Genomic DNA, 14,849 nt, shown 5'->3' with positions numbered 1-14,849 from the left:
CTGACTTTGCACTTGTGCAATTAACTGCCACCTGAATATTCAAATACTAATTCATTTTCTGAATGAACTGGTATTTTCAGACAGCTAAATGATTTAAAATATGCTCTTGCATGACTGACTGCAAATTAAAAATTGTTTCTCTTAAAGACATTAGTAAAAATAAAAGTGTAAAATGAGTCAATTTCTGTGACAACTGAAGCAACACATATTACAAATCCTCTAGTTCTCACTTATCCTCACTCATAGTTTTGTGGCACTTCTTAAATACAGTGTTAGCCTGTGCTTTTATAATATGTACAACAAATATATTCTGCCAGTTTTTCCTAGCATGTGGAATAATTTAAATTTCTCTCTACTGCTTTCTTTAGATACTCTCTCAAAAACATCAACTCCATTCAATAAGTCAAATAAAGCTGGAAGCCAGCAAGGAACACCATGGGAAACACTGGTTGTATTTGCTATGAACCTAAAACAATTAAATGTTCAAATGAATATGAGCAATGTAATGGGCAATACAACGTAAGTATAAAAGAGAACAAGCATCTTTAAACAGACAGTGTTGTTTTGGGGGCAAAAAAACCCGATCTTCCCCATAGACTGTAAACAGCCTGTTGTTTCTAGCTCTTAAGATCCAAACTACTTCAGTTTTGAGCTGTGAAGCCCCTCATGAATGCTGATGGATGCTTAATCCTGAAGTCACATATGCCTAAACCATGATATTTGCCGCTGTCCAGTATTTTCAGTTTCTCTTTGGACAGCCTGGAAAATTGTTGTCTATTTTCACCTCTGTTCTAGGTGGACCACCAGTGGTTTGAAAAGCCAGGGTCGTCTGTCTGTGGGTAGTAGCAGAGATCGGGAAATTAGCATGTCTGTTGGCTTGGGCAGATCACAGTTGGACTCCAGAGGGGGAGTTGTTGGAGGTACCATAGATGTTAATACCCTGGAGATGGTGGGTAAGTTGGAAAGCTGCTTGGTATTAGTATATGCTTCAGACAACAAATGTGAAAAACTGAAGAATATATACAGTACCTCACTTTGTGAACATGCTACCGTATAAAACCTTTGGATTCTTACTCATGCAGTCTGACTAGGAAGCACACTTTGAAGGGATAGCTGATTCAGTCCTAAGATCGCTACAGAATTACACTACCTATTTATGCCACCCTCCAGCCCCTCTCAGCTGTCTGGACGGATGGCAACTGAAAGATTTGATAGCATTTCAGCTTCTCCTAGAATTTCACAAGTGCTTATGGTCTGGGACATGCAAAACAGGCTTTGGAAAGAGGCTGGGTGTTCTGGCGCTACACCAGAGTCATCACCTCCCCATGCATCTGGAAAAAACCTAGTGCTTTCTCAGCCCCTCTGTGTCATGTGGATGGCATAAGGCTGATACCAATGGAAAAACTGATTTTCTTTAACGTTATATTTCTGTTTTGCTTTGGTTCTATTTCAGCTCATATTTCTGAACACCCGAACCAACAGCCCAGCCATAAAATTCAAATTACCATGGGTTCTACTGAAGCACGTGTTGACTATATGGGGTCCAGTATCCTAATGGGAATCTTCAGTAATGCTGATCTTAAACTACAGGATGAATGGAAAATTAACCTGTATAATGCTTTGGACTCGAGCATGTCTGATAAAAGGTAATACTGCTTCCTGTGTTTAAAATGCATCACGTTTGTTGATAAGGTCAAATCCTGCCTATACGTCTTCTGCCCAGTATTGCTAACCAAAAATGTAAGCATCTGCTAAAAAGCAAAGGTTCATTGTTTTGTGGTTTGTTTTTTGATTATTTTTTTTTCTCAGTAGGAAATAAATTAACTGTTAACATTCCTGCTGTTTTTAATATCTAGCGAGATATTTGTCCATGGGGACTTGAAATGGGATATCTTCCAAGTGATGATTTCAAGATCGACTACACCAGACCTAATAAAAATAGGAATGAAACTCCAGGAGTTCTTTACTCAGCAGTTTGATACAAGCAAGCGAGCTTTGTCCACCTGGGGACCTGTTCCGTATCTGCCTCCCAAGACAATGGCCAACAACTTAGAGAGAAGCTCACATGAGCAATGTAAGTGGTACAAAAATGAATGTACTTCCCAAGTAAGGTGTTTTAATTGCAAAAATCCATATGAGCAACTTTATATGTGCAATTATATCTATTTGGCTTGAAATAGTTTCTTCAGTACATTTTTTCCTGTCAATTTGGGCTGGCAATAACCTTTCAATGAAGGACGTTAATAACTCGAGTACCCCGCTAGACCTGGAGTACAATAACAACTAACTTATGTTATTTTGGGAGGTTAGTTAAAAATATGTATTTTAAAATAGAAAAATATTTTTTTCAGTTTTCATACTATTTCAATAGAGTTGAAATACTTTTCAAAGTCTATTTTGAAGTCTTTCTGAAAAATTTTACTTTGAGTGGCAGTGGAAGTGTGACGTTCTTCTTACTTTCTGTTGGTTATGAGCTGAAACCATTATTAGTCTGAAGACAGTGAGTGAAGTCATTGATTTCCAAGTACGCTTGTTCAGGAACTCTTAAGCTACAACCACCTTAGATCACAAAGATGGAACAGTCAGTGAAATAGATTAGAAAATATTGCTCATAATTCCATGGTTCTAATAAAAATATAAATATGGCAGCAGCCTTTTCTGTATTTTTCTCTTTCCTAAAGTTTGTTCTTGCTATTGCATGTTCACTTTCTAGTGTTGGATGCAGCCCATCATCGCCATTGGCCAGGAGTTCTGAAAGTGGTGTCTGGGTGCCATATATCCTTATTTCAGATGCCATTGCCAGAAGATGGAATGCAATTTGGAGGATCCATGAGCCTGCATGGAAACCATATGACACTGGCTTGTTTTCATGGACCTAATTTCCGCTCCAAATCATGGGCCTTATTTCACCTTGAAGAACCCAATATTGCATTTTGGACAGAAGCCCAGAAAGTTTGGGAAGATGGTAATTTAAACCATTTCCTATCTTTTCTAAATTCCTTTAAATGCATTTTAAGAAAGTATTGATAGGTGAGAAGAAATCAAAGGAAAGCTTATCTTCTTTTAAGTTGCAATTCAAGATTTTTTTTCCCCAAAATTTACTTCTTACCTAAAATAATAACTTGTTCCCTCTCCATCTTTAGCAGTTTGATTTATCTGTGGAATAATGCAAAGTACATTTTCAAATATACTAGATATATCCCTGATAACGTGCCTACAAAGTGGATTGTTGGCCTTGTTGATTCCATGTCTGTGTTTATGTACTCCTTGTGTTTCTGTATGATGAATTTTGATTGTCTTATTGCTTATATTTGTCTTCATATTGTGAAGTTTCTACTGCCTGTAGCTAATGAGGATTTAATTTTTCTGTTGTTTGCAAGCTTCATACCAGTTTTTACTGCCACTGCCGTACTGGTTATTCATGTTATATACCTGTGCAAGGAGAGGAAAAATCCTGCCACCCTTACCAAGCTGCTTTTCCTTTTTTTTTTTTTCTCTCTTTTTTTTTTTTCTCTCTTTTTTTTTTCCCCTCTGTCTTACCCTATGCTGCCCACATCTTCAATGCAGGTACTAGTGAACACTCCACATATATTGTGCAAACCCTGGACTTCCATTTGGGCCATAACACTATGGTCACCAAACCGTGTGGAGCCCTCGAAAGCCCTATGGCGACAATCACAAAGATCACGAGGCGCCGCCATGAAAACCCCCCACATGGTGTTGCCAGCGTGAAAGAATGGTTCAATTATGTTACAGCCACAAGGAATGAAGGTTAGATTATTAATGTTCATTAAGTTTTGGGATCTGTCTGCTTGCCAGGCAGTGCAGATGGTGCTGTTCAACAGCTGCTAAATTTCAAGCAGGCTACAGGGAGAAGGGAATTTGAAATGATGTAAGCTGTTTCTTCTTGGGAACCTTATGGTGAACTGTGGAATGAAGCATAGCAATATGCTGAACAGCTGGAGGTGTTACTGAGCCAAGTCCTTTTTCAAACTGTGCAGTAAAGCCAGAATGTTTTGTTAATGTACAGCATGTTTATGTATCTGGCCTTGCAGTAGTTCCAGTCTTTTCCTCCTTTAATATGGACTTTAAGCTTCCAAAAAACTAGCAAAGATTCTTAGAAGTGCTTGGATGTTGTGGTTCTGACACTTCTTTCCTTCTTGTTATGAGATGCATTTTGTGAAAATTTGTCACCCTCAGTGCTGACAAGAACCATTTTTTAATAAAGACTACTGAATTCAGCAATTTCCTGTTGTCCATGTAGAGCTAAACCTGCTTCGAAATGTTGATGCTAACAACCCAGAGAGCAGCACAACAGTGAAAAGCTCAAGCTTGCTAAGTGGCTTCAGAGGTGGCTCCAGTTACAACCATGAAACTGAAACCATCTTTGCATTGCCAAGGATGCAGCTGGATTTTAAATCCATTCACGTTCAAGAGCCTCAGGAGCCTTCGTTACAAGGTGCAGTAAACAGTTTGTTTTTTCTTGGTCCGAAGCTATTTGTCATAAATGAGGAGTTAAATACAAAGCTACTGTGCTAAAAGAAGAGGATTTAATCTGAGAATTACTGCAGATCTGCAAGAAAGGGTATCATTTCGTAAAAATACGTGGAGGGAGTTCTGCTGAGAAAGTAAAGATCTAGTCCAGAGACTGGTCACTATAGAAAAAAACTTCCTAAGATAAATAATATGAACATTTCAGCATGGTTGGCTGTTTTTAGAGGGTTGTTTTTCTTATTAAAATATTTTAAAAGAGGGCCATTCTGAAAAACAGAACACGAGATGGGTACCTACATTTTATGCTCTTTTCAAAATGTTATCTTCAGATGCAGTTGGAACTAGTGGGAAATAAGAATTCTGAAGGTATAAGACATAAATGTAGGTGGTTATTTTGGCTCAGCTGTGGTTTTACTCCATACCTGATCCTGCATAATTCTGCTGGATAAGTCAACCTCTTGGGTTTTGGTTGTTTTTTAATAGCCAAACTAGCAAAATCTGCTATTAGGTTTTCTTATTGTCTAAAATCATGCACTGACAGTGTAGCACAAGCACTAGATAACTGCTCTAGTTTGAGTTTCCATGTTGAGCATGATCAGGGTTGGTACACGGTAGTATTTCTTTATTTTCAATATCTTTTACAAAATACCAGATGTTACTTTGATGGGAAAACTGTTTAAAAAGTGCTGAGGCTGCTAAACACAGCTCTTAATTGTGGTCCTTCCTCTCTGAGTCTCTGGTTCAGTAAGAGCAGTATCATTTTCAAATTTGTTGTGTTCACGTTCTGTGTACTTTTATGTATACCATCTGTACTTAGAAGCGTATTAATACTGCTTTTATCTGACTGTAGATACAAGTGTTAAACCAAAGGTGGAGTGCAGTGTAGTAACTGAATTTACAGACCACATTTGTGTGACTATGGATGCTGAACTGATTATGTTTCTGCATGACTTGGTATCTGCTTATCTAAAAGAAAAAGAAAAAGGTAAGTTGTTTCCTTTACCACAAAAGGTAACACTTGTGTGACAATCTGCAGTTGTCAGACTATTCAGTAGGAAATAAATCATACTTTTTATGAAGAGCTGACTTGTTAAAAATTGATTTAATTTTTAAAAAGTTAAGCCTAACTTTGCTGCCATTGAAATAATCAGAAATATTATTAATTATTCTTGAAATCTGAACTTCATGCTATGAAATGATAGTTAGCTCTTTCAATCACTGATAAGTGAAATTTAACCATACAATAACAAAAAGGTTTTTCTGGGTTATTTTGGACTGAAAGCCAAGAGGTAGTTTGGCACTTCTCAAAATGCGTAACAATGTTCAGAAAATACTTGAGCTGATTTTAAGTCAGCTCCTGTAGGAATGGAAGCATAGTGGTTGCAGGCAAACTTAAAAGCTTTGTAGTATCACTACACTGACGTGCCACCACTGTGTAGGGAGCTGTACTCAGCGAGGCACGCTTTGCTACACTGCGTGGGCACAGTAGGTTGTTCAAAACCCATTCAGTCAGCTCAGCTCCATTGCAGCACTTACATGGAGTGTGCTGCAGAGAACAGACATACTCCTGCATTTCTGTTCCTTACCCACTATTGATGAGCTTGTGCTGGTTACTACAAGTCATAATCATGCTCCTGTTTTGACACCTGGTGTTTAGTTTAACTTTCCTTTTGTAAGATGTTATGTGCAGATGCAAACTGCTTTAGGAAGCTACATTACTTGTATTGCAGTCCTTTCATCAGTGGTGTTTCTTTTGAGACATGCATTTTTCAGACTTCAGAATGCTTTACCTTTTCCACGTGAATATGTTCAGTTGCAGCATTGAAATTTGGTGCATGCATTCTTAAGCAATGTGTGGTCTTTGCGAAGAAAAGCAAATTGAAGACAAGTGAGTTTGATGTATTTGTGAAGTGCACCAAACAGAGATTTTTTTGCAGGCTTAAGATGAATAAACAATAAGAGCTGGGTTCAGGTTGTCCTCTTGATGCCTCAGGACAAAGATTTAACTTAACTATTCCCCCGCCGTCCTCCTTCTCAGAGACTACACTCTGTCAGTCCATAAAAATACTCTATACCAGGAGTGTGTCCGTACTTCGTTTATGGAATGTAATATATATGCTTTGTTGAATTGAATTTGGAAGAAAGCCCCTGTATCTGGATGCCTTGGGCTGGCAGAGAGAAGGAAGAATCCCACATTCCAGTATTATCCAGTGTCTATTACAGTTTTCATAAGATATTTTTTACTAGCACTTTATTCAAATCAAAGCTGTTTGCCAGAAATTCTGTAAAACCAAACCACAAGGTGGTGTGTTTTTTTTTTTTTTAATTTGTGCTTTTCTTTTATTTAAATGATGTGCAAAGAGAATTCAAGTGAGATGCTTGTAACTGACTTGGGGTGGGGTTTTCCCTCTTTCTGTTTTGTAGCAATTTTTCCTCCTCGCATTTTGGCTGCTCGTCCAGGACAGAAAAACTCCGTTGGTGTTCTAGACGACAGCTCCGCTGACAAAGAGGCGGAGGAAAGCATTACTTACACTACAGTCGACTGGAGAGAATTTATGTGCAATACTTGGCATTTGGAACCCACACTCAGGTAACAAGCAGGCTTACCTGCACTCTCTTGTCTGTGCATCTTACCTGTGGGTACTGTCCTGCAAATGACATGTGTTTCCAAGTTGATGCTGTTCAGCTCCTAAAAGGATTGATCATGTGGACATGGATATTGTAGATCTAACAATAAAAATGGACTAAATGGATTAATACATGGTGAACTCTGCTCTGAACAGATGACTAAGATTTTGTGGGACCATGTTAGGCTACTTTAAAACGTTTGAAGTAATCTTTAAAGTTATCCAGATAGCTTTAAAGTTATCTTGAGTTAGGCCAATGGAGCTTTTAGGATGTAAAACTGTTCCTAGGTAAGAATAGGAGGAAAGCAATCTACTTACTGTACTGCAGACTTCCCATGAGATGCTGGCAAGAAAAAAATCTGTTAGTCCATTAATTGACACGTGGCTGAGTTTCCTTTCCTGCCTAAGGGATAATCAGGTCAACCTCAAATGAAATCTGCTGTACAAGTGACAACCTTACACTAGTATTCTCTTGCTATTAAAGGACACAGGTCTGTGGGAGAACAAGGAGTAAGAAACCAAACCCAGTAAAGGTTCCCTACTAAACTAACAACTCAAAATCTGGGAGTTGATGTTCTGGGCGTACTGTCATTACACTGCTCACACCATCTCCCAGCTGTTTTTATAGAGGAGAAATGAAAGCCTCATGGGAAAAACAGAATAACTACATGGATGTGTTTAATTAAGAAGCAATAATTAAACTCATTACTCGCATCTATACTCCAGCTGCTGCTCTCTCCCTCTTGATGAAATGCTTGCAGCTAAAAAGGCTGCATAGTCTTGCAGACTTAGCAATGAGTGTCATTTTGATGAGTCATACTTGATGTTATTTTTCTATATCTCTGCCTTAGTGAAATTTACAGTTTTTAGCATCATCTCTGATTACGCTTTGGAGTCAGCTTGGCCCAAACTTTGTGCACAGATGTGTTACGGATTTGTCTTTGGCTGTTAGCACTGCTATGAAAGATACCGGCTACAGGACATGACAAGTGTTGGATAACACAATTATTTATTGCATCAGTTAATTTCTAGATTAGAAATTACAGAGATTAAAGATCCTGTTGGAGGTTCTTCAAAATTAGGATACAGTAAAATTAAGCTCATTAAGGACCACAGATTACCGTGTTTCACTCTGTGCTACGGCAGTCCATTCACTTTCTGCCGTGTATTTTTTCATCTTGCAGATTTTCATTTTCAGCATTCCAGTTCTTTAAGACTTCTTTAAGCAGTCACCTTAAAATAAAAAAAGTATCATGTACTACTTGCTATATGGCAGTTTCAACTGACCACAAAAGAACAGCGTGTACAGCAGCAACTTGCTGCTCTCAATATACACTTTTAATCGCTGAAAATGACTTTTCTCTGTGTTGGGGTTGGTTTGGTTTTTTCACCTCTGCTGACACTGCTGGAGGACCTCAGTGTTCATTCACGTATTGAAACAACAAATCAATGCAGGCCAAAGAAATCCTGACAGTGGGCATTTTGTGTTAGCAGTAAGCATGCATGGGTTCAAACATCGTCTGGAGGCAGCCTGGTCCTGGTTTTTTGCCTCCTTGAGCATCCTCTTCCTTTGAAAGGTCATTCCATTGGTCATCTTCAGCTTACCTGTGTACATTAAGTTTGAAGCCATGCCCGTTGGATGCAAGTGCGTCAGGGGTAACAATGGTAAAAATAGATGTTTGTTTGCACAAGTGCCAGGGGCTATATTTATATATTTGAGATTGTCCCCTGTTTATTGTTTTCTAGATTAATATCATGGACTGGGAGAAAAATTGATCCTGTTGGCGTTGACTACATCCTCCAGAAGCTGGGCTTTCACCATGCGAGGACTACTATTCCCAAGTGGCTGCAGCGCGGTGTCATGGATCCTTTGGACAAAGTGTTGTCAGTCCTTATAAAGAAACTCGGTACTGCACTACAGGATGAAAAGGAAAAGAAAGGAAAAGACAAGGAAGAATACTAAGAAGATAATGTGACAACTGTAATTCCGTTTGATTTTATCAAAGTGTTTTATGATATTTTAAGAATTTAAATATGGTTTAAAGAGAAACCTAACAGCTTTTTTGCTACTCTATTTAAAACTTACATTGTGAGTAACTGTTTACCGTGGTACATGATACCATTCTGTATTTGAAGTTTTTGCATGATGATGACCAATGTACATTCTGTGAAGGAATAGCTGGAACACTGTAAATCTGCTCCTCGGCATCCACCGTTTTCTTACGTGCAATATGATTCCTGCATCTTTAAAATACTTGCAGATTAACTGTGAATTTTCATAAACTTTATTTGCCATAACACAAACCCCTCGTTGATGTGACTGGTAATTGATTTGTCAATGTAGACTTGTGTAAATTGTATACATATATATATATATAACTTATGAAACTGTGATTGCCTTAGTGCTAAAAAAAAATCATTACGTTTATTACACTTGTAATAAAATTTAACTATTGTACAGGGCCCCTTTTTTTGGGGGGTGGGGTGGGGGGTGGTCGTGGTATTTGTTTGTTTAATCAAGGAACTGCTTTTGGCATAACTTGGCATGGCAGGGACGGGCGGGCGGCAAGGACCGCCTCTTCCCGCCCTCCGCCGCCTCTTCCCGCCCTCCGCGGCTGAAGCGAGGCGCGCGCCTGCCTTTTCCCGCCCTCCAGCGCCCGCTGCTGCTGGAGAGCTGGGCGGGACCGGCCGCGGTAATTGCCTCGGTCCCTCGAGGGCTAGCCGTCCCGCCGCCCTTTTTAATTCCAGCCGCTTGGCGGCCGGGCGCCGTGAGTTGTGAGGGAAGGCTGCTGCCGAGCCGGGGTCGCGGAGGGCGAAAGGGAAGAGCTGCCAGAAGCGAAGCGCAGTGTGCGGCGCGGCTCCCGCGTCCTGTCACTCCACCGCCCGGCCTCCTGAGGCGGCCCAGGCATGAGCAGCGGCGGCGGGCGGCCGCCGAGCCCTGGCGCCCCCGGCCCTGGCCCGGCGCCGGGGGGCACCCGGCCCGCCGCGGCCCCCAGGCAGCCGCCGCTGAGGGAGCCCGCCCGGCCCGCCGCGGCCCCCAGGCAGCCGCCGCTGAGGGAGCCCGCCCGGCCCGCCGCGGCCCCCAGGCAGCCGCCGCTGAGGGAGCCCGCCCGGCCCGCCGCGGCCCCCAGGCAGCCGCCACTGAGGGAGCCCGCCCGGCCCGCCGCGGCCCCCAGGCAGCCGCCGCTGAGGGGGCCCGCCCGGCCCGCCGCGGCCCCCAGGCAGCCGCCGCTGAGGGAGCCCGCCCGGCCCGCTGTTGTGAGGCCCAAGCGGCAGCCGCCTCACAGGGGCACCGCACCAGGGGTGATGCAAAAGTTAGGTATGGCTTTAGGTTGATACGAAGGGATTAGCTATTGAAATGCACTTTTAATGCTAGCGAAAGTAACTTAACGACCTTTTTTTTTTTTTTAAGGTTGCAGCCCTCTGCCACTCTTTTTTACCACAGTATTTTCTTAAATGACTTCTCCAGCATTGGGTGACCTTCTGTCTCCGTCCTTCCGTGCTGGTACTTTGTTAGAGATTTGTTGTGGGTTAGGCAGGGTAGTCTGCAACATCTCATTGTTACAAATTCCATGTCGTACATTAACAGTGCTGTAGAGGCTGCCAGAATACAGGAGTTGTGCTGCTGCATGAATTTTCGTAGAGTTCATTGAAAAACAGCTTTAACTGCAGTTCTAGATACCCTAGGATGTATTCTGAATTATTTCTTTTCTGAATAGCTGTATCGAGGTAAAGGTACCTATTGATGACACTTGGAGATAACTGTTTATTTTAGTTCATGGCTGGGATGTGCTTGTGCGTGTGTATGTGGTAGTCTTGAGGCTGGAGATTCCATCCATCCTTGAGTTGATACAGCGAAAAAGACTTGGTTTTTTCTCTTAAATCTGAAAGAACACATCGTTCCTTCACAGAAGCAGATGCTGCAGGAAATGTTAATTGGTTATTCTATGGGAGACCTCCACATCAAAGACAACTGTCCAGATAGTAGTGTGCTCCTTGGAAGAATTTGTCTTTCTTGTAAAACTCGGAAGAGTAGGTTTGCCTCAGGACCCCTCAGATTTGGTAGAAGCCTCTTATGACTTGGCTGAATTGCTTCACATTGTTTACTGAAGAGCGTAAGGGCTCAGTGCTAGGACAGATGGAATAACCCACCCCACCGCTGTCCTGGTTCCTGGTGTGGGTAATATTGGGCGTGGGGGGGACCGTTGGTGTGGGAGTGCAGCGCAGTGCAGCTCTTGCCATGTTTTGGCCAGAGGTGCTGTTTCTGTATTCAGCAGTTCTTTGTGGGTGTGTTTCTTTTTCTTTGAATGAGTTACCTGCTTTTTGAATAGCGTGCATGGTTGCCAAAACTTCTGTGGTGTCTTAAGGCACAGAGTTGCACAGTTTCACAGTTTTGTGTGAAAAACCATGGGCTCCATTGTTTTGAATCTGCCATCAGCAACTTCCATTTGGTTGCTGGTTTGCAAGGGAGGGGAACGGGAATATATGTTCTTTTGACATGTAACATCTGATTGTATTCAGAGTAGATTTAGTACTCAAAGTAAAAGCTTTGATGCTTTAAAAAAGGAGGTACGCGCCATTTCAGAATTGCTAGTGTCAGTGTAGAAATCAGTACAAAGCAATAGAGCTTGAGTCAATGTTTTTGTTCTTCTAAGCAGCATCTAAAAAGCAAGTGTGTTCAGTCCTTTTTTAAATTTTGTTTCAGAACCTTTTATTTTGAAAGCAGCCTGTGCTCCACCATTGGCAGCACTTCCTGCAAAGAAAGACATTGAGGACTTCATTGCAAGATATGAACAGGGAGCAATGAACCCAGTATCTGCCTTGCATCAGTTTGCGCAAATGCACCACGCACAACTGGAACTGAAAGAAACTGGCATGGCAGGTAAGTACTTCATTTCTTAAAGTAATACTTGCTTGTCCTTGAGGTATAGAATTTGATCAGGTGAATCATATAAAATTCTGGCTGCTACCAGAATGCTGTGAAAAGTGCATAAAGTGAAAGCTGCCAATGTTCTTGTGGAGGTGAAAGCTTTGAATTGTATTTTGCTACAATTGTCTTCCTTGTTTTCTGCTTGTCCCTGGAATGAATATAAGCACATAAAGCTACAGATGAATAATTAAAATAATGTCACTAATTATGTCTGGGTTTTTTCCTCCTTTAAAGGCAATATCATATGTCCTTATTTTGCCTTTTGTGCGGTGATAGATGGTGTTTGCTACAAGACTGGACTTGGGAAAAACAAGAAGGAATCTAAATTCAATGCAGCTAAACTGGCTCTTGATGAGCTACTTAACTTGGAACATCGAGGGGCAAAGGTTTTTGAAAAATCAGGTAAATATTCTTAGCAATACCTAATAAGAACTTGAAAAGCATGGCTTAAGGTTTTCCTATGCAAAACCTCTGTGTAGTTTTATTAAATGCTTCCGTATCAGGGCCTCTGTCAGTTTTCTTGAATCCTTTAGGCAGAGCTACTTGTTGTATGGTTCTGAAACTGTTTTTTTCCGTTGTCTTTTGTGTATTAGGAGTTGCATCACTTTGTAGCAGAGTGCAGAATACTGAAGGAATTAATTTATTTGTTGCTGTTGTCCTTGATTTGCAACTCACTAGGTAACAGCAATGTGGAGTTGATCTATGTGGTTTTGAATTTTTGTGATTAAAAGTCTTCAACACTGAGTTACTACTTTCAAAAGAATTGAGCTACCATAACATTTATCTTATTTTAAGGGTTGCTGCCTAAACGGTTCTGTGCTTACAAGGATTTCAAAGTCACAAAAGAAAATTCTTAGAGAATTGGAAACTTTTAACTTTCTGGAAATAGTGTGAGATCCATGTTTGAAATTTAGAATTTCCATCACAGTTTGAAATTTTGTTGAATTCTTAGATCCTCCCCATATTCCTGCCGAGCCTTGGACTCCAGCAAACCCTGTTTGTGTATCAAGGATCTGCTTTGGTAAGGAGTAGTCTTGTTCTTCTCTATTGATTCAAACTACCCAGCAAATGCTTGCTTCTCTGCCACCCTGCCCCCCCCTTTTTTTTTCTTTTTAACATTTTAACACCTTTAGTTGATCTCAGTGAAGTTACTGTTATTGTAAACATGTCTTTGAAAATGCTGTAAGAATTAGTGTCACTATAGTAGGAGACTGACTGTCGGGTCTACAATCAGACACAACTCCAGTAAATTGCTTCAAGTGGTGAAATGATTGTGATGGAAACAATTTCTGTCCTTACTCAAAATACTGCGTGAAGTAGATGATCAGACTTGATCCACATTCCTGATGTCCTACCATGAATAATAAAAGCATAAAGTGTTCAGATATTCCTGTTCTTTATTTATTCATCTCTATCGTGGTAGTATTCAGAATCCCAAAAGTGTGTTGATATGCTTCTACCATGTATTTACATTTATAGTTTGCTAAGCGACTGATCATGTCTATTGTCATCGTCCTGTGTCTGTGTGTCCTCTTTCCCCCCACAACACACTGCCTGACAAATTTGTGTTTTCCTGGCTTTTATTATATTTAGGAGGAGAACAGCTTATACATCAAAAACTTCCACAAACAGTTCAAGAAGTATTTAACAGACTGACTGCCAAGCATCCCGAGTACCGAAGTTGTGGCAGCTCACTGGCTGCCTTCATCATTGAAAAAGGCAAGTCTGTTTTGATAGTGAGTGTTGGGGGACAGAAAACAGGCTGTTTGTGTTCCCAGAGAGCCTTAGATTAACGCATTTTGGAGCTGGTAAAGGGGTAGTTCTCCTTCTTTAACATACTTTGTTCTGATGGCTCTGTCACAATGTATAACTGCTACAGTGGTACAAATATCCAAGACCTACATAAGTGTTTCCTTGTGCTGCCTCAAAAGAGGAGCAAGGCTCTATAGACCAGCTATATAGGCCACATGCTGGAGTGGGGAAGGTGCGTGAGGAGGAAGGAGCAACAGAGACAACATGTAGGAATGGATGCTTCCCAGTAGTCCTGCGCGGCTCAAGCAGGGAGGAGAGGAGGTAGAGGAGTCAGGAGTGAAGTTGAGCCTGGGAGGAAGGGGGGAGTAGGGGGAAGCTGGTTTTACTTTTAGTTTTGTTTCTCACTGTCCTACTTTAATTGGCAATAAATTAAATTAATCTTCCCCAGGCTGACTGTTTTGCACATGGTGGTGAATGGCAAGCAACCTGCCTGCGCTTGCCTTGACCTATGAGCTTTTTTATTTTATTTTTTTATAGGATCATTTAGGTTGGAGAAGACCTTTAAAGATCATAGAGTCTAACTTGCTGGGGGATGGGGGATGTGAGAGAGTGACTTGGTGGGCACCTGGCAGCCAGACAAGTTTAACCCACCACAGTCATGTAAAAATAAATGCAGTGGGGTTTTGTTGTTTTTTTATCTTTGGTTTGCTTTTTTTTTTGAGGTGGACGGCATGAAGTTGTAGCTTTAGGAACAGGAGACTGTAATTACAGTCAGTGCTTTCAACCTTGTGGAAGAGTGTTGCATGACAGCCATGCCATTGTTACTGCAAGACGTTCTCTACTTAGGTAAGAATGTGTGTACAAATAGTTTTACCAGTTCTCTTGCAGACAGTTCTCAGTTTTACTTTCACAAATGTCAGTATAACTGAACTTGCATTTTATAGTTAGTACCTTCTGGATTATTTTCAAATTGTGTGAATAAAATGTGAATGTCAGTGTATTTGTAAACTAAGTAGTGTATTTTGTGCTTGCCTTGATGCTTTCTT

General features: G+C 41.0%; 2 protein-coding genes across 16 annotated transcripts in view; both read left to right on the top strand.

Moving 5' to 3' along the window:
- The window catches only part of BLTP1 (bridge-like lipid transfer protein family member 1), a 125,057-nt gene extending 115,478 nt beyond the window's left edge, over positions 1–9,579 (top strand). For all 15 annotated transcript variants that reach the window (XM_055700580.1, XM_055700563.1, XM_055700573.1 and 12 more), the window contains 10 exons: positions 369–519; positions 796–953; positions 1,454–1,646; positions 1,857–2,074; positions 2,714–2,965; positions 3,568–3,771; positions 4,265–4,459; positions 5,345–5,479; positions 6,919–7,084; positions 8,868–9,579. In XM_055700580.1, coding sequence (XP_055556555.1) covers positions 369–519; positions 796–953; positions 1,454–1,646; positions 1,857–2,074; positions 2,714–2,965; positions 3,568–3,771; positions 4,265–4,459; positions 5,345–5,479; positions 6,919–7,084; positions 8,868–9,084 — 1,889 coding nt within the window. In that variant the 3' untranslated portion in view covers positions 9,085–9,579. The remainder of the gene's footprint in view (positions 1–368; positions 520–795; positions 954–1,453; positions 1,647–1,856; positions 2,075–2,713; positions 2,966–3,567; positions 3,772–4,264; positions 4,460–5,344; positions 5,480–6,918; positions 7,085–8,867) is intronic.
- A 2,207-nt stretch (positions 9,580–11,786) lies between these two features.
- Positions 11,787–14,849, top strand: part of ADAD1 (adenosine deaminase domain containing 1) — a gene marked incomplete at its 5' end in the record, with an annotated part of 32,662 nt that continues 29,599 nt past the window's right edge. The window contains 5 exons of the mRNA XM_005433799.3: positions 11,787–12,003; positions 12,286–12,453; positions 13,004–13,072; positions 13,645–13,770; positions 14,526–14,649. Coding sequence (XP_005433856.2) covers positions 11,787–12,003; positions 12,286–12,453; positions 13,004–13,072; positions 13,645–13,770; positions 14,526–14,649 — 704 coding nt within the window. The remainder of the gene's footprint in view (positions 12,004–12,285; positions 12,454–13,003; positions 13,073–13,644; positions 13,771–14,525; positions 14,650–14,849) is intronic.

This window comes from Falco cherrug, chromosome 1, assembly GCF_023634085.1.
Source record: "Falco cherrug isolate bFalChe1 chromosome 1, bFalChe1.pri, whole genome shotgun sequence".
Lineage (NCBI taxonomy): Eukaryota > Metazoa > Chordata > Aves > Falconiformes > Falconidae > Falco > Falco cherrug.
Note: the sequence above shows the minus strand (reverse complement) of the source record. Positions and strands in the feature narration are given on the sequence as shown.